Genomic DNA, 20220 nt, shown 5'->3' on the forward strand with positions numbered 1-20220 from the left:
GATATCTGTACATTGCGAAAACTGGTAACTGACTCTACATATTGTAACGTGTGAAATCATCCACATGACTACTAAAACGAATCTGCAAAATTTCTGTTAGGCAATAAATCACACAGATCTAAAAGCTCTCATTTCAACTAAATACATAGAAATTAAAATTATGAACAACCTAACCTAAACAATCACATAGATAATGAAGCGGCGAAGGCCAACCAAACACTAATTTTTATTGGCAGAACGCTTATAAAATGCTACATATCTACTACGGAAAATGCTTACACTAAACTTGTCCTTCCTGCGCTGCCCGGTGTGCGCTACTCTTGAGATTGAAATTTTTCTACATCGAAATATTTCAAAGACTAGTTTGTTTGGATTATCGTGATAAAGCACAGAGAGTGCCACAGGTGTGACACGCTAATTGGGACGGCAATCATTAAAACAAAAGCGTCTTATCTTGCGACAGAATCTTCTCATGAAATCTCAGTCACCACGATTCTCCATCGAATGCGAAAACATTTCGCTTGTGTCCACGTAAACTGGGGAAAAGGATCATAATAATGAATAAGAGAAATAGAGCTCGAAGGAAATATTTAATCGTTTGTTTTCCTGCGCGCTGTTCGAGAGAAGAATGGTAGAGAAACAGCTTGGATATGGTTCGATAAACCCTCAGCCAGGTACTTCACTTTGAATTGCAAGGAGATGTAGATGCAGAAAAGACGGCGAGGTGGCATTCCCCAGACCACTGCTTTCGCTGGGTCACACTCACAGCACGGATGTCTCTGCTGTCGCGTGAAGAGAATCTACAACAGTTAGCCGCGGTGACAATTCGTGGTGCCTCCGTCGCGCTGTCCGTATGGATAATAGTCTTGCTGTGTTTGCTGCATACAAGCCTCTTGCTTGACTCCAGAACATTGACAGTTGTAAAGCTACAAAAATTGGCATGTTGAATGAACAGTTTTCATTCTGTGAGTTTTGATTCACAATTTTTGCTTCAAGAGGCACTCAAATCGTTTGCAGATTTTATCGCGACCAAGTTTCCACCAACTTAAGTGTCCTATATCTCCATCATAGTTGATTCACCAACGTCTCCTTTTGTGCCTATATGGTGCAATTCAGTTGCCAGTCTGTCGATGGAAAGCACTCCTAATGCATAAAATCGATTTCTTCAGGCGGAAGGGTGTTTTTCAACGTAACCTAAATTTTGGCGTAATAAAAGTTGGTTCTTATGAAACTTTGCAAACACTGTCGTCCATAATATAAAATTTCAAATAATTATCCATCTCTTATTCATAACTGTTGTCACATTTATCACCCCTCATCGTGACAATTAAGTTTTCACTTTTGCTTTCCTCTATAGAAATTATGCCCAATAATACTAACATTTATTATTAGTTAGAATTACCTTTATTTTTGCCGCGCGGAGTAGCTGCGTGGTCTAGGGAACCTTGCAACGGTTCGCGCTGCTATCCCCGTTGGAGGTTCCTGTCCTCCCTCACACATGGGTGTGTGTGTTGTCCTTAGCGTAAGTTAAGTTAGATTAGTAGTGTATAAGCCTAGGGACCGATGACCTCAGCAGTTTTCTCCCATAGGAACTTACCACCACCACTTCTATTTTCGCAATGACGTAATAGGTATTGCTACAGGTAGCATACGTTAAGTAATCCCACTAAGTCTGATCAGAGCGCATAGCTCAACCAGTTTTTTTACCTTTTATACTGAAACAGTTGAGGTACCTCACTCTGTGTACAATATCAAAATAACTTTATACCCCTACATAAGTAACTTGTTAGGTCAAAAAGACGATGTTAATTATGATATTTTAAACATTTTGTGGCTACGAGCTCAGCAATCGTGTATGCTATTATATAAAATGTAATAGTCAGCCAACCGGATAGCTGACTATTATATTTTATACGATGATAATTAATTAAAATATCGATAAAATTCTAGATACATTACAAGATACTTTAGCTAAACATAACTTGATTCCATAGCTGCAATCTACCAATTAACGTATCATTTGATATACATAGCAAACTAGTTTTGTATTTGTCTCCTTTTATGGTTGTAGCTGCTCTCTCTCTCTTCATGACAATGGGATTTACCCAATATATTACAAACAGTATTTGCTTACAATTAGTATCGTCAATCTGTGCGGGTAACCAAATTCTACTTTGTTAAACTGAATGTTATTTAAAATAGCCTTCTGTGACAACCGGAATATGGCCAACATCACTGTCTTATAATAGAATCAATCACCGTTATTCGTTTTCAATACAAGTACATCGTCCTTCCATATCACCACCGGGGCGAATACTTCTATCGGTTTTAGATGTCCCAGAAGCATTCTCAACTGAGCACTTAATAATGCTCTCCTCCCTGTCATTCTGTGTTTATAAAAGACTATATGGGACCTGTATGATCACCGCATATCAGGGTGGACCCACAAATCCCATGCCGTAGATAATGTTCAGTTGCACGTTGAATAATCCTTTATGTTTGGTGTCTATTCGTTTTTCTATAACACGTTTATTTCATTTAAAAATTGAGCTCAAACTATAAAATCTGTATAAATGCGAGGGTGAGTCAAATGAAAACCTTAAATTTGTAATAACAAACCGAAATTTCGCGCCGGTATCCTGAAAGTTGGCAAGCGTGCTACAGGGGAGGAGGAGGAGATTAGTGTTTAACGTCCCGTCGACAACGAGGTCATTAGAGACGGAGCGCAAGCTCGGGTGAGGGAAGGATGGGGAAGGAAATCGGCCGTGCCCTTTCAAAGGAACCATCCCGGCATTTGCCTGAAGCGATTTAGGGAAATCACGGAAAACCTAAATCAGGATGGCCGGAGACGGGATTGAACCGTCGTCCTCCCGAATGCGAGTCCAGTGTGCTAACCACTGCGCCACCTCGCTCGGTGAAGCGTGCTACAAACAGCGTCCAGAATGGCCTGTAGGTGGCAGCATACGTCGCAGTATCAGTATAAAGATGGCCGCCCCACTTGCGACTTGCACCAGGGAAGAACAGCGTTCTGTTATTTGGTTTTTGCATATTAAAGGTGTGAAACCTACTGAAATTCATCGACAAATTAAGGTTCAGTACGGTGATGCATGTTTGTCACAGCAGTAAGTCTACGAATGGAGTAGGTAGTTCGCAAATGGTGTGACTTCAGTGGAAGATGCTCCTCGTCCAGGTCAGGTACAACGAGTTGTGACTGCACAGAACATTGCAGCAGTTGAAGCCACAGTGAAGGAAAACCGCAGAGTGACACTGAATGACATTGCAGCATGTTCACAGATTAGTCATGGGTCAGCACACCACATTGTGCATGATGTGCTCCAGTTTCACAATGTGTCTGCAAGATGAGTGCCACGGCAGCTTACTCCTGCAATGAGAGAGCGACGTGTTGATGTTTGTGAAGAACTTCTTCGGTGCTGTGAACGAAAAGGTGATGATTTTCTTTCAAGAATCGTAATTGCGGAGGAACCCTGGGTTCACTTCCACCAACCGGAAACGAAGAGAGCGAGCAAGGAATGACGCCATCCCTCATCACCAAATCCAAAGAAGTTTCGAACAGAACCATAAGCAGGGATGATTATGCTCTCTTTTGGGACGAAAAAGGCGTCATTTTCGAGCATTACATGCCTAGAGGGACAACTGTCACCAGTGCATCATACACAGATCTCCTAAAAAATCATCTGCGGCCTGCAATCAAATTGAAACGACGTGGATTGCTGTCAGCAGGCTTCCTTTTGCAGCATGACAATGCAAGGCCCCACACTGCCCGTACAACAGCTGCAACAATCACAGGCCTGCATTTTGGGTGTCTTCCTCATCTACCATACCAACTAGGCCTTGTCCCAAATGATTACCATATGTTTTGATCACTCAAAGACGCAATGGGAGGAAAGAAGTTCCTTTCTGATGAAGAGGTACGCCACGCGGTGCATGTGTGGTTGCGCGGACTACCAAAAGAATTTTTTCTACGGGGATTTATGCACTTTGTAAGTGCTGGAGTACTTGTACTGAGCGTGGGGGAGATTATGTTGAAAAGTGATAACAGCTTTGTGCCACTTCTGCACAATAAATAATATTTTAAAAAATATTTAAGGTCTTCATTTGACTCACCGTCGTATGTACGCCATTTCTTTCTTCGACATCTTTATTTACCATTCCCAGTAACAACTTTTGTGTTGCGAGTACAACATTCCTATTCATTTTTGACTGGTATTCCTTTCACAATGAACTTGAAGTAACTACATTTCAACTAACATGGTACATCCAAAGTAATAAATAACCAGCCGGTTGTTAGCCATCGTTCAAATCAGGGCTACAAAATCGTTCTTTATTATTGAAATAGAGCCTCATTTGGCGACGGGCAGCACTTGTATTTTATTTATTTTTCTGCTTTTTGCTTTCAGCTGTTTCTCCTAGCGACGTTGGTGACTGCTATGTTGGCAGCACCCCAAGGTGACAATCCGAAAGACGCTACTATTCTGGAGCAGGAGAACGACTTCAATGGCGTCGACAACTGGCGCTGGAGGTATAGAGTCATATTTAAAATACAAGTAACTTGACTGAATGTCATAGAAACACTGGGAAGCACTCAGTGGAAACAACCTTTCTAAAGACGTTTAGAGCACTTCTGCTCAGTACGACGTAATTACAAAAAATGTTTCAAATGGCTCTGAGCACTATGGGACTTAACATCTGAGGTCATCAGTCCCCTAGAACTTAGAACTACTTAAAGCTAACTAACCTAAGGACATCACACACATCCATGCCCGAAGCAGGATTCGAACCTGCGACCGTAGCAGTCGCGCTGTTCCGTACTGAAGAGCCTAGAACCGCTCGGCCACGGAGGCCGGCCATGTAGTTACAGAAGAGTAACCATACACGTAGTTGCTTTCGAACAGAAATGCAGTATCTCATTTTCTCAATGTTTTCTGCTCCGTGTATTAATACTGTATGGGAAAGAAAGGACTTTTCGTCAAATCCAAAATGAGAGAACTTATACTCTGGTGCTCCGCTTGTTGGTTTTTGTTCTTCATGTTATGTTCATGAGCCATAAATCCCACTACGAAAGAGAAATTTTGGACTATAAAGCGCATGACACTAGTTTTCGGTTTGATAACCTTCGCTCCAGATTTGTCAAAGAACGTATTGAAAAAAAGTGTGGTCATAAGCAATTTCTCTCCCGAACAGGGATGTATCGCTAAGTCATATGAACCAACTCTGATCCAGTGTCTGGTTAGCAGTGGTCTACGAAACAAGAATCTATTGTATCAATTCGGTAATTTATGATGCGTTATACAGTACAATCGTAAGAACATTCGACTTTAGAGTACTAAAATTGGAATTGCCTGGCATTCTGGGTGTATCGGATGATGGTAAATTTAATTTCAGTCTCACACGGTTATTGTAAAGCTCATGTTTCCAGATATTAAGTGAATGAAACTGCCGCAAAAAATTATAAAGAGTGATCTTAGTTTTACAGTATTCGTACCAGGTCCTGGAAAGCATACGAGCGGACATTTCATCAGAGTTGTTAGTGCGACACCTGCATGAGCTTAATATTCAGGTCAGCACTGAAAGGAATATAGAAGACGTCCCCGAAGTTTTTCAAGAAAATTAGAGGGGTTGTAGAACGTCTTACGACGAACAAACCGGTGACAGAAACGCGTGTCGGATAACATCACTCAACGGCTTTCACTATGCCACCGCTGCGGCAGCATACGTGACATTTTAAGCTGTGTGCCTGTAGAAGGAGCGTCACAGTTGTTTGTTATTCAGTGATCGAGTCTGATTGCCACTGTCACTATTCGTGACGATGGAGCTACCTGCTGCATAAAAAGGCCTGGTCTCCTGTGATTGTGATGTTCTGGCGCCTTGGTGGATTACAGCTTTGTACGGGTTTCCATCGACTGCTTGTGGTTTTCTCGGAAGCCTCTAAAATTTTCTTTGTTTTTAGTTTACAGAGAGAAAGGGAACTGCAGATGGAAACCTCTTGTCCGACCCCATTATCCACCAACGCAGTAGAACGTCGCTTTCATAGGAGACCAGGTGTGTCTACACAGCAGCTAGCTCCTTCACTTTCGATCGTGACACTCACGATCACTGAAATAATAAACAACGTTGCTGGTTGCTCCTCCTACGATCCATCCGCGTGCAAAGTCACGTTTACTGTCGAAGGAGTGGCTTCGTGGCAGGCGCTGGCACCTGTAAAGCTCTGTAGCGCCACTGAGTGACGTGTCCAGTCTTGGGTTCCTGTCCTCGATTTGTTCCTAAGGACATACTCTACAAACCCTCAAAGTTTATCACAAAGTTTTTGGGACACTGTGTACAATTAGGATGACTAAGCTGCCCCTAATATAGGTTTTATGCAACCTGAAACACCTTCAAAAACAATGTTGGAGATTTCCATATTCTTTCCCTCACTACACGCAAATATTAGTGCTTCAGAAAAGTGAGTAGAACCTTTTTGCAGCAAATTTAATGTAGTTAAATTTTGGACTGGAATGTGTTCTGACTGGAGGCCGCAGTTTTCGAGTTATTCAAGAAAAATGCGTCAGAAGGTCACTGTAGTACGTTTTTATTGATTAATTTGAAAACAATGGCCTCTAGCGAAAATGTATCCCAGTTCAAAATTTAGCTACATTAAATTTCCTACAAAAAGGTTCATTTATTCTGCACTACTGATGCAGCAAGCGAGATACAAAGATGAAGGTGTTGTGGGTAGCATAAAGCCCATAAGTAGGAGCATTTGAACGACCCTGAACATTGTTATAAGGGCAACAAGATCTCCAAATCTTTTGCAACACTTGATGGTAGTAGACAGTACAGGTTCCGCTCGACTGGAGTGTGAATCAGCAATGAGGCACACTGAGATAATCCGTGCAGTGGCGAATATACTGTGTCCCGGTTGGTGCAGTGGTTACCGCAACTGTATAGTAAGCAGCAGATCCCGCATTCGAATCCCGGTCTCGTACACATTTTCACTCGTCGCCGCAGGTTCCGTTTGATGCCCCGCTGTAGCTGATAGCAGGGAACCCCCTTCAATTTACCTACACTGGGTCGTTATTTAGTATCAATATTGCACCAACATCAATTACACAACTACGTTAAAGTTATGCTTCTTCTACAAAAACCAAAAACACCATCGTGTATTCTGCTTCAATACAGGAGATAAATAACTGCAGTTTTTGTAGAGTGGTATACAGTGTGTATACGATAACAGTTTACCACATATCGTAGTGACGTAGGGGAAGTGAACACTATCAGAATGATGTAGGATACTTCTGATCTATCAAACCGGGAAACAATCTAAAAATTGTCCTACAAAATTCACCTAAGCTACGGCACATGTGCGTCACTAGCGGTTTTGGCTAAAATCATCCTTAAGTATGGAAAACCACATGTTCTTGCACTTGCGAAATGCAAAATTAACGTCTGTGCAAATTTTTCCCCAAAATATCGTCAATTTTGACAGCATCCAAATATAAAACAAACTTTTGGCTTTCTTGGCCTTCTTGCTACGAAACTACCGTGCTTCCAAAGATTAAGTTCAGACTGAATTATCAACGTAATTATTTTTTGCATACCGTTTACAAAAGTTTTTCTTCCATTAGCCTTACGGGAAACATTAATTTAATAATTTTTCACGAAACAGCCGACCAAGGCGGTGGAGTGAGGAAACCAGAGAGTATTGAGAATACCCCCCCCCCCCCAACACACACACACACACACACACACACACACGCACACTCACCACGACAACAGCCAATATTTCGACAGGAACACCTCCTTTTGAAGGCACAATTTCCATGGAAATTGAAGATAAGTTGAGGATTTCTCTTCAGATGAGTATAGGGTAATATCAACAGTAGCAGAAAATGGTATACTGGGAGTTGGATTCGTTATGAGTAGAAAGCTAGGGCAAAGGGTGTGTTACAGAGAACAATTCAGTAATAGGGTTGTTCTTGTTGGAATCGACAGCAGACCAACACCAACAACGGTGGTTTAGGCGAACATGCTGACATCGCAAGCTGAAGATGAAGATATAGAAAAAGTATATGAGGAATTTGAAAGGCTAATAGAGTAGATAAAGAGAGATGAAAATCTAATAGTCATGGAGAGTGGAATGCAGTTGTAGGGGAAGAAGTAGAAGAAATGGTTACAGTAGAGTACGGGCTTGGGACAAGGAATGAAAGAGGAGAAAGACTAATTGAGTTCTATTAAATTTCAGCTAGTAATAGCGAATACTCTGTTCAAGAATCACAAGAGGTGGAGATATATTTGCAAAAGGTTGGGTGATATGGGAATATTTAAGTTATATCACATCGTGGTCAGACAGAGATTTCAAAATCATATATGAATTTAAAGGCGTACCCAGGAGTACATATATAATCAGATCACAATGTAGTATTGATGAACAGGAGGCTGAAGTGCAAGAAATTAATCAGGACGAACCAATAAGAAACGAAATGGGACACAGAAGTACTAAGGGATGACGAAATACGCTTCAAGGTCTCTATGGGTATAGATACTTCAATAAGGAATAGCTTAATAGGCAGCACAGTTGAAGAGGAATGGACATCTCTAAAAACGGGAATCACCGAATTTGGAAGGAAAAGCATAGTTAAAAAGAAGGTAACTGTGAAGAAACTATGGTTAACAGAAGAAATAATTCAGTTGATCGATGAAAGTAGGAAGCACAAAAATGTTCAATGAAATACAAAAATACAAGTCACAGAGGGATGGAATAAATGGCAAGTGCAGGGAAGCTTAGACGATATGGCTGCATGAAAAATGTGGAGGAATCGAAATAGAGATGATTGTCAGAAGGACTGTCTGAGCATACAGGAAAGTCAAAACAGCTTTCGGCGACATTAAGAGCAAGAGTGCTAACATTAAGAGTGCAATGGAAATTCCACTGTTAGATGCAGAGAGCGCGGATAGATGGAACGGTACACTGAAGGTCTCTACGAGGGAGAAGATTTGTCTGACGTAATAGAAGAAGATGCAGGAGTCGATTTAGAAGAGCTAGGGGACTCTGTTTAAGAAAGCTTTGGAGGATTTAAGATCAAATGAGGGACAAGGGATAGACAATGTTTCATCAGAATTTCTAAAATCAGTGGGAGAAGTGGGATTAAAACGACTATTCACATCGGTGTGCAGAATGTATGAGTCGAGCGACATACAGTCTGACTTTCGGAAAAATACTATCCGCACAGTTCCGAAGCCAGTTAGAGATGACAAATGCGAGACTTATCGCAGAATCAGTCTAACAGCTGATGCATCCAAATTGCTGACATGAGTAGTATACGGAAGAACTGAAAAGGAAATTGAGGATGTGTTGGATGGCAACCAGTTTGGCTTTAGGAAAGGTAAAGGCGTCAGAGAGGCAATTCTGACGTTGCAGTTGATAATGGAAGCAAGAATAAAGAGAAATCAAGACTAGTTCATAGGGTTTGTGGACCTGAAAAAAGCGTTAGACAATGTAAAATTACATGTTCGAAATTCTGAGAATAATAAGGGTAAGTTATAGGGACAGACGGGTAATATACAATAGGCGCAAGAGCCTAGGGGGAATAATAAGAGTGGCCAAACAAGAACGAAGAGTTCGGATTGAAAGGGGTGTAAGACTGGGATGTAGTCTTTCCTCCCTACTGTTGAATCTGTACATCGAAGAAGCAATGATGACATTGCTATCCTGAGTGAAAGTGAAGAAGAATTACATGATACGCAGAATGGAATGAACAATCTAATGTGTATAGATTATGGATTGAGAGTACATCGAATAAAGACGATACTAATGAGCAACAGCATGTATGAGAACAACGAGAAACTTAATTGGTGGTCCGTAAGTAGATGAAGTTAAGAAATTCTGCTACGTACGCAGGAAAATAACCTATGATGGACGGAGCAAGGAGGAGATATTGAACTGAGGAAGAAATTTCTGAGAATGTACATTTGGAGCACAGCATTGTATGGTAGAGAAACATGGACTGTGGGGAAACCGGAACAGAAGCGGATGTTGAAAATTATATGGACTGGTGAGGTAAGGAATGAAGAAGTTCTGCCCAGAATCGTAAAGGAAATGAATATGTGAAAACACTGAAAGGTAAATGGACAGGATAATAGGACATCTGTTAAGACAGCAGGGAATAACTCCCATCGTACTAGAGGGAGCTGTAGCTGTCAAAAACTATGGAGGAAGACAGAGATTGGAATACATCCGCCGCGCGGAATGGCCGCGTGGTTTGAGGCGCCATGTCTTGGATTGCCTGGCCCCTCCCGCCGGGGTTTAGAGTCCTCCCTCGGGTATGGGTGTGTTGTTCTTAGCATAAGTCACTTTAAGTATTGCGTAAGTCTAGGGACCGATGACCTCAGCTGTTTGGTCTATTAGGAATTCACACATATTTGAACATTTGGAATACGTCCAGGAAATAATTGAAGACATTGATTGCAATTGCTTCTCTGAAATGAACAGGTTGGCACAGGAAAGCAGTTCGTGGCGCTCCGCATCAGTCAAAGGACTGATGACCCAAGAAAAAAAGGGTTATTTTCAAAACTGTTATCGTCGTCTTCGTTTTGACAGCAACATTACTAAAGCATTGTTCCATGTTCTGAGTAACATATACGCAGTGTTAACTTTCGTAGAACTTTTTCGTCGGTTTTTCAGGATTATCGTTGTTATGAACGTATACCAACATGTTATTTGTTAAGTATTCCGTCGAGATGTCGCGGTGTCTTGACAGTGCCACACCGCTGGAAACCTGCAAGGTTTTAATCAGTAATATCCATCGGTTGGATAAAAGTTTGGAAACACCGCGAGAAATTCATGTATGAACATATAAGCTAGAGAAACCTGCTGGTTCCTCTGCGCGTGTGACAATAAACGGCACCTGCGCCTTGTCCTCAGGCAAATGTTAGTCGTGACCAGAACAGTGTTCTGTGCAGTTCTGAGTGCATTACGTCGAAGCTAAGTGAACTGGAACGTGTGAAAATTGTTGGTGCTCAAATGGTGGGATCTTCCGTAAACAAGGTAGCTGAAGTGTTGGGTGTTTCAAAAGGCAACGAGCTGTACGTTCGTACCTCATCAGGGAAAACGCAAAAACATTTCCGCTAAGTCACAATGAGGTGGGAAGTATGCTATGAGTTATCGTACCATTGAAAAAGATTGTGCAGAAAAATAAGAGGAAGACATTTACGAGTCATTGCAGAACTGAATGTCGCACGCGCGAACCCTGTCAGCGCCAACAGAATGCGAAGCGGGTTCCGTAAGAGCGATCTGGAATTACAAAACCACTCTTTAGTCGTATAAATCCGCGTTAAACGAAACTGCAGTGGTAAGATCATTATGACAATTGGGCCATGTCGCAACGTAAGAAATTCATATGGTCAGACGAACGTTACTTCAGATTTATCCAACTTCTGGCCGAGTTTATGTCCCACGAGTGAAACACGGTGGGGATTCAGTGATGCTTTGGGCAACCTTATCGTGTGCCCTGTCGTTACTCTGCAAGGTCGCTTTACTGCCAAGGAAACATGTGACCATTTTTGATGATGAGATCCATTCCATTATACAGTAGCGATGCTGTTGTTAGGTGACTGAGACCCTGTTCGCAAAGCTCGCAACATCCAGGTCTGGTTTTAAGAGCACGGGGAATAATTGTCACATCTCCTTGGCCACAACGGTCCCCATATCTGAATATTTTTTTAATGAATCTCTTATTCGCTATTCGGGTGATGCGGAGGGAATTAGAGTAGGAAATGAGACACTTAAAGTAGTAAAGGAGTTTTGCTATTTGGGGAGCAAAATAACTGATGATGGTCGAGGTAGAGAGGATATAAAATGTAGACTGGCAATGGCAAGGAAAGCGTTTCTGAAGAAGAGATATTTGTTAACATCGAGTATAGATATAAGTGTCAGGAAGTCGTTTCTGAAAGTATTTGTATGGAGCGTAGCCATGTATGGAAGTGAAACATGGACGATAACTAGTTTCGACAAGAAGAGAATAGGAGCTTTCGAAATGTGATGCTACAGAAGAATGCTGAAGATTACATGGGTAGATCATATAACTAATGAGGAGGTATTGAATAGGATTTTGGAGAAGAGGAGTTTGTGGCACAACTTGACTAGAAGAAGGGATCGGTTGGTAGGACATGTTCTGAGGCATCAAGGGATCACCAATATAGTATTGGAGGGCAGCGTGGAGGGTAAAAATCGTAGAGGGAGATCAAGAGATGAATACACTAAACAGATTCAGAAGGATGTAGGTTGCAGTAGGTACTGGGAGATGAAGAAGCTTGCACAGGATAGAGTAGCATGGAGAGCTGCATCAAACCAGTCTCACGACTGAAGACCACAACTACAACAATTCGCTATTCCTCTAAAAATATTCTTCGTGACTGCTGAACCTCGACCGTGAGAGTTATTCAGATCTCAGTACAGTTGAGACTTTCTTGTCCAGTTTGGAGACAAGGGTGCGTGATCACTATCCAACCCCAACCTCCTTAAATGAATATAATTGCGTAGGCTTCCGCGGCCAGAGTCAGTCGACATAAAAGTTTTCTGGGTTTGGTACCGCGTCATAATGTAAAAAACTTTTCTATAGCAGCAGTAGTTTTTTACACTATGACGCGGTACCAAACCCAGAAAACTTTTATGTCGACTCCTTAAATGAATTTCCTACTGTTTTGCAGGAAGAACGGTATAAGAGCTTCTTGAAAACGACAAAAGACATATATTTATCCATTCCGAGACGACTGGAAGTTGTTTTGAGAGTGCCAATAGCGTATTAGGCACTATGATGTGAAGTGCGTTTGGTGTTACCATATTTTTGACCACCTGATTGTGTCTCTTTCTCGCTTTTTTTAAGTGAAACATTTCTAATTGTTCTCCAGACTACTAAATTTTAGTCTCGTTATCAATTTCATTGTCAACATTTCATCTATTTATGAGGGTCATCCAATAATTAAAGAGACAAATTGGTCTGGGGATAAAGCTGTTAGTAGGGCCAATTTGGTACTTTCATGGCTTTAAGCTCGCATAGCTCGGATGAGCCCTGATCAGCTGATGTATCAACATTTTTTTGTTTATAATCTCAAAAATACATTTCAAGATGGCGAGCCCGCTTGAAACGTCCACATTAGTTCAACAAAGTTCTGTTATTCGCTTTTTACTTGCTGAAGGCGAGGAACAAGTGAATATATATTGCAGGATGTCTAAAGTTTATGGTGAAGGTTGTATGAGCCGTGAAAATTTTTCCAATTGGGTAGAGATGTTAAAAAATGGTCGCTGCTCAGTGACTGACGAACACCGTTCTGGCCGACCAGTTGCGGTTTCAACTCCCTCACTTGAAAGTCGGACTGATGACACTATTCATGCGGACCGCCGTGTGACTGTGGAAATGATAGTTTATAAGGTCCAAGTTAGTACTGGTACAGTTCATTACATTATCTGTAACAAGCTGAAGTACCCCAAAACCTGTGCAAGATAGGTCCGAAAGGAGTTTACGCGGCTACACAAGGAAACAACTTTGAGAGTGTGCATAGAGCTAAAGGAACTATATGAAAGAGAAGGTGGGCACTTCCTCAACAAAATTTTAACATGTGATGAAACTTGGGTTCACTATTGTGAGCCACAATTAAAATGACAAAGCATGGAATGGAAGTACACCAACTCACCTGTCAAGAAAAATTTCAAAACCCAAGCATCAGCAGGAAAAGTCATGTTGAATGTGTGTTGGGATGCTGAAGGTCCAGTTTTTTGTGATTACCTCGAAGGGCAGCGTACAGTGAACAGCCAATACTGCTCGGCTTTGCTTTTAAACATGGTGAAGCCAACCATGAGAGGAGGACGTCATGCATCGCAGACGAAAGGTGTGATTCTCTAGCAAAACAACTCACGTCCTCATATTGCTGATGAAACCCGTGAAAACATCGACAAAATGGGCTTGGAAGTACTGCCTCATCCCCCTTACAGTCCTGATTTAGCACTCAGTGATTTCCATTTGTTTGGTGCACTGAAGGAGGCATTACGTGGGAAGAGGTTCCAAGACAACGAGGACATGAAAGTTTGTGGGAAATTGGTTCAAACATCAATATAATGAGTTCTTTGTAGGCGGAATAAAAAGCTTGTAGCCCCTTGGAACAAGTGCTTAAATGTCCAGGGAATTATGTTGAAAAGTAGAGAAAGTACTGTTTTGTAAAAATAAACGTTTTTTCTGCTGACCAGTTTCTTTTTAATTATTGAATGACCCTCGTACATTACCGTTTACAGTTATGTGTTATGTGACGCCACACACCGTTGGGTGGCTTGCGGAGTATAAATGTAGATGTAGATCCGATGGGTCTGCTGAGAGCTGCGGTGGCTGGCCACGTAGGAACGCAATATCCATTGCCTGTAACGGTGGGGTCGCCGACTTAGGTGTACGTAGGAATGGTCCGAGTTTGTATGGTGTGTGTATTTCCAATATGGTAGCACTACTTTTTGTTCTTTCAGAATGAGCTGACGGGGTATATATTACACCGGGGGTTTGTATGCTGATAAAAACAACCAAGGAGAGTACTGAGATACAAAAAAGTCAGTAAAAGACAAATGTTTTCACCATTCAGGGAGGGAGCTGCACTGCCCAGTCACATCAGCATGCCGTAGAAGAGGAAGAGCTATAAAACGCGTCCGCACGGTGCAGTCGCCGTTAGGAAGCAGATAGATTTAACTGACGTCCAAAATGGCATGATTATTAGCTTTCATGACAAGGGTGGAAGCAACTGCTAAGATTGTAAGCTGTTACCGAGCCTCCGTGGTTAAAGTGAACCGTGCATGGCAAAATGACGCTAATCAAAACTGGCGCCCAGGCAACTGCGGTATACCAGAAGCCTTAGATGACAGCGGTGAACAACGGCTGCGGCGATAAGTACGGGCAAGTAAACGAGCAACTGTTGAGCAACTGACCGCCCAGTGATACAAGGGGCTAGCAACACTTTCTCCTCAACGGCTGCAGAGCGGAAGCTGTTGCGTATGGGCATCCACAGCAGGCGCCTTTTTAATGCAACCATGCTGACTGCTGCTCATTGGCGACGGAGGCTGGAATTTGAATGTAGATATCGCAGTTGGAAGTCCACTGAATAGCGACAGGTGGAGTTTTGAGGTGACCGAATAGCAGCTGGCGTGTACGGCATCAAACGACTAAAAGCAAACACCCTGCACTAATCATCGGAAGGGAGAAGTCCAGGGGATGTAGTGTGTCTGTCATTAGGGACCACGTTCATTCTTTCCTGCAGTCCATGTATCCTCGGCACGATGGCCTCTATCAGGAGGAAAATGGAATTTGTCACACAATTGGTGGAGAAAATGTGTGGTTCGAAGAGCACCGGGATGAGATGACCGTATTACCCTAGTCAACAAACTAGCAGATTTCAAACCCAATCCAGAATATACGGGACCACCTGGATCGGGCTGTTCACGCCATAGATCCTCAACCGAGAAACCTAGCACAGCTTGCTACGGCAGTGGAGTTGGCATGGCTCAGCATCCCTGTCGGTACTGTTCAGAAACTCATTGACTCTTCCCGCACGTCTCGAAGCATTCCACTCTGCAAAATGTGGTTATTCAGGCTTTCTACAGACGATCACATTAATAATCGAAAAGTGACACACAATACTTTTCTTACCAAAAAGTTTAACAGGCATCAAAACACAAAAAAATCACTAACGTACTTACATCTTTCATCTACCCTTCTACATAGTTACCAACGTTCTCAAGACACTTTCAATGTTCCCTGCTCGTAGAAGTCCGTTTAGCTGCAGTCACCTGTCGACTGTTGATTTCACTTCCATACCTGCCGCAAAGCGTTGGCCGGCCAGGAATTTCTTCATGGGACCAAACAGATGAAAGTCCGACGGTGCGTGGTACCGGCAGGATGGTGGATGCTGAAGCATCTCCTATCCAAATTTTCTCACGAACAAGAGCAGCGACATGTGTATGAGCATCGTCATGAAAACCTTTGACACCGTCAGCATTTATGTTTGACACGAAGGACACGACGGAACTGAACAGCAGTTTTAATGTAGGCTGCAGCATTTACAGTGGTCCCGTTTTCAATAAAGTCCACCAATAATACACCACTCATATCAAAGAAGACATTCACAAGCACTTTACTAGCAGACTGACTAACTTTGAATTTTTTTCCTAGCGGGGAATCAGCGTGTTTTCACTTCATAGAGGCCTGCATGGTGTCAGGCGTGTTGTGGTACTCCCACGACTCATCACCAGTGGCAATTCCGTTCAGAAGGTCATACCTTTTTCTGCGGCGTGGTGCGTTAAGTGATTCAAGTTTGTCATCATTCGCTGACCCTTGTGATTCTCTGTCAGGTTCTTAGGCACCCTGCGAACATTAACTTTACGAAATGTCAACGTATGATTAACAAACGTACGCCGCACTATACGAAACGTTGAATACTGTTCGCAGTAGCTCACTGCAGTCGTTAATGCTGCCTCAATGGATACGGTAGTCTGCGGGGTTCCAGCTGTATCCGACCGTCCGAAGCATGACGAATCACTACGGTTCAGACGGCCCTCTTAGAGGAATGCAAGTCACTTGGAGAGATCGCTACGGTCCATACAGTCGTCTCCATACACACCAAGCATGTTCCCATGAATTTCGCTGGGTTTATGCGCTTTGGCTCACAAATGTCGAACTAAACTTCGCTGCTCATCACAAGTTGACGATAGTAACATGCGCACCTTATTCGTTTCGTAGTTCAGGCTTCTCTGAGTAGAACTGTACATGAAAACAAAATAACCTCTGCAGCGCCAGCTTAAAACTGCATCGTCGTGAAATTTGAACACTCCAGCTACAATACAAAGGGAAAAATTATTGTGCGTTATTTCCCGGTCCTCCCTCGTATTAATGTGAGTTGACGGTGTGTAATTACAACTGTCCATTACGACTGACTGACCTAAGACAGCGATACAGATTTTTCTCAAAATCTGGAGTGTTTTGAGTCAAAATTTTGAGGATTTTAGAGACTGTAAGTGAGTAATCCGACTTCAGTAAAAAAATGGAACCATATGGTTATTTGATTTCGGCTATAACGACTTTTGCGTCATATTGTGGACGTCAGTGACTGTTCAAATACTTATTTTCAAATTCGTTCGTTTTCCGACACGATCAAATACGCTTTCAATAAGATATTAACGATTTCGGTCATCGCCAGTCATCTTCAAATCCTTTTGAAACATAGTTCCATGATCCTGCAACGTAGCGCGACTCCGAAGCGCGTATATAAGCAGCGATATGGAGGTCAGAGATAAGTGTGGCGTTCTTGTCTTTCCGACCTGCGACTTTGAATGCGCTAACGTATATTGTGGCTACGTTATTACCAAATGCATCCAAATAGGACCACGGTGTTTTCATTCTTTCTTTGCCTGTGGAAGAACAGATACCGGCAGAATTTATCAGTGAATGAAGTATGTGTATGGGGAAGGATATCTTTCGAAAACTGTTGTGGAATGGTGCGCCAATTGTTCGAACGCACCTCGTCCTATCGCAACTGTGGTAACGCTTAAGTTACGTCAACTCAAATGAGATATAGCACTCGCCCTACAGTCCTCTTCCCCTGCCATTACGAACCGCGCGACCGCTGCGGTCGCAGGTTCGAATCCTGCCTCGGGCATGGATGTGTGTGATGTCCTTAGTTTAGTTAGGTTTAAGTAGTTCTAAGTTCTAGGGGACTGATGACCTCAGATGTTAAGTCCCATAGTGCTCAGAGCCATTTGAACCATTTGAACCCAGCAATTACCAGGTCTTCAGTGCCTGAAAAATAGGCCTCTAAGCATCGAACATTACTATCGGACGAGGAGATGGCCACAGTGAATACGTTAATTTTGCAGGCAAAAAAATTCTGTATCGGCGGCATCCGAGAGGAAACTTTTAAATCGCCCTATCTAACAACAGAGTGAAAGGAGTTTTGATACTTTTTGTAATAATCTCGTTATCTAAGGCGGATTTTTCAGAATTTCAAGCCAAAAACGCGATATGTAGTTCAGGAATGAGTGTGGACAAAGCGTCACAGTTTCCAATCTCGTGCCTTGATTTGATGAATTTGTGATGAAGAAATAGTTCGATGCACGAATAAGGTACATTAACATTAAAAGTTCATTAAAATGTTCGGCGTTAATGAAGAAGCTGCTATTCTTATTAAATTTTTGTAAACTTTCGTCTATTTATCCTACTTTTCGAGTCTGATTCTTATTAAAAAGGAGCAGTGAACATTAACGTTTGGATAAAGAGCGGCGTGGACCAAAAAAGTCTGAAAACCACTGTTGTAGTTTGATTTGTATTAAGCGTACGGTTGTTAGTATGTTTGTGGCACGTAGTCTTTAAAGATATAAATAACTTTCAAATTGGATGTTTGGGGTAAATGAGATGAGAAACATAGTCTTTGTTCTCCATTTCTGTGTTAACCCGTCACCGTTACAGCCTTGTCCTAAACCTTCCATTACAGGAATGTACCATCAATTAAAGATTGTTACCTCGCACGTTAGGAGGATTAGAATTTCATCTGAACGAGTAGATGATAAGGGAGGAGCTTCCAGACACGTACCTAACATACAATTCTCATTCAAGATCTTCTCTTGCAGCTACAAGTCGAGTGACGGCAGCCAGCGACAGGAGGTTGGTGGGATAGTGGACGGCTTCCTGAAGACGGTCGGGAGCTACTTATGGAAGTCGCCCAGCGGCCAGAAGTACTCCGTCAACTACGTCGCCGACAAGGACGGCTACCAGTCCAAGCTGGAGGCCGTCGACGAGACGGTGGAGCCGCCCAAGCTGGAGAAGCAAGTCCTCCTCAGCCCCAAAGCCAAACTGTCGCTCATCGGCCGCTAGAGGACCCAGCAGTTCTTACCAATATACGACGTACCACATGCCGAAAACGCATCTTCTGTCCTTCTGAGATAGTGTGTAAAGAACACTTGTACAAATGAAGGCTTCCTGCAGATGTTATGAGACTGACACAAATCCTGGAAGGAGATGCGATCAGGCGAAGGCACAGTAGAGATAAATTCGTAGGCTCTACTCACTGTTTGAATAGGCAACCTTGTGATCATGTCACGAAAACTGACAGAATATAAATTTCTATGGTTCCAAAACGAATCCATTTGGTAACGATGTCAAGTATTATCCTCACCGTGTGTGGAGTCAACAGATTTATCCTCAAATATTTCCCAATGTGTGTCCAATAACAATGGTTGTCTTTTCGGCAGCTATACGACGTAGTTCCTCGAGCTCTAATATCACACGTCAAAGATAGCTTTATGAATAATGTCTCAGTGAGATATTTCCACCTTAAAATCTTCTTCAATTGTCATCGTCTCTGACGTAGTGTGACAAACTGAAAGACGATATCGCTGCATGAATTTTTCTGAAAGTTAAAAGTTCGTGACAAGCCACTTCGTCTGTCTGTAAAAGGGTCCACATTTATATCTGACACTTCATTCATAAATTTGCCTCTTGATTGCATATAACAGTACAAATAATTAATAGTGATCGGTTCCTGCTTGTTGCCATCATCAGATCTGTTACGAAAATTAGGGAAAGATACTAAAGTGACAATAATAAGTTCAAACAGATTGAAACCTAATTTACAGAAAATATAAGTGTCTGTAAAAAAGAAATGTGTAAGAGCATATAGAATGCATAAGAAAGGATAACGTGCCATTGAAAGTCTTTAGATACAAGCATCAATGTTAAGTGCTAGTGATGGCCTGACAGCGTCCTATATTTCTCAGAACTTCTGAGAAACAGCTTAAGTTTCTTAAACTTCCTGTTCCTATCCCGTAGTACGTTACGATTGGGAACTCTAATCAGCAGAGGAAGCTAATTCTGAGGCACATAAGTAATCAGCATCATAAATTTAATAGATTAAAATACTCACAATCATTAATTAAAACAAACTCACCACAATACTTTTAGTGGAAAGTTATCCTTTTTTACGTGTTATTAATTTCATATTTTTATAAGTTCTTAGGCGCCGTATATAATGAACTGCATTATTGCCACATAAGTGTTTTTTCTATTTTTAGAACAGATCTGATGGTGGTAGTGAACCGAAGCTGTCCATTGTGAATAAGCTATTGTGACTAACGAGTTATAAGCGATCAAGGTATTTACAAATAAAGTATGTCTGAGTAGGTGCCATGTCTCAGAACTTCTG

The 20220-nt window shown here is 42.1% G+C and overlaps 1 protein-coding gene across 1 annotated transcript in view; it reads left to right on the forward strand.

Moving 5' to 3' along the window:
- The window catches only part of LOC126101003 (endocuticle structural glycoprotein ABD-5-like), a 33192-nt gene extending 13408 nt beyond the window's left edge, over window positions 1-19784 (forward strand). The window contains exons 2-3 of the mRNA XM_049911669.1: window positions 4419-4540; window positions 18650-19784. Coding sequence (XP_049767626.1) covers window positions 4419-4540; window positions 18650-18893 — 366 coding nt within the window. The 3' untranslated portion in view covers window positions 18894-19784. The remainder of the gene's footprint in view (window positions 1-4418; window positions 4541-18649) is intronic.
- The last annotated feature ends 436 nt before the right edge of the window (window positions 19785-20220 follow it).

Source organism: Schistocerca cancellata, chromosome 9 (genome assembly GCF_023864275.1).
Source record: "Schistocerca cancellata isolate TAMUIC-IGC-003103 chromosome 9, iqSchCanc2.1, whole genome shotgun sequence".
Classification (NCBI taxonomy): Eukaryota; Metazoa; Arthropoda; class Insecta; order Orthoptera; family Acrididae; genus Schistocerca; species Schistocerca cancellata.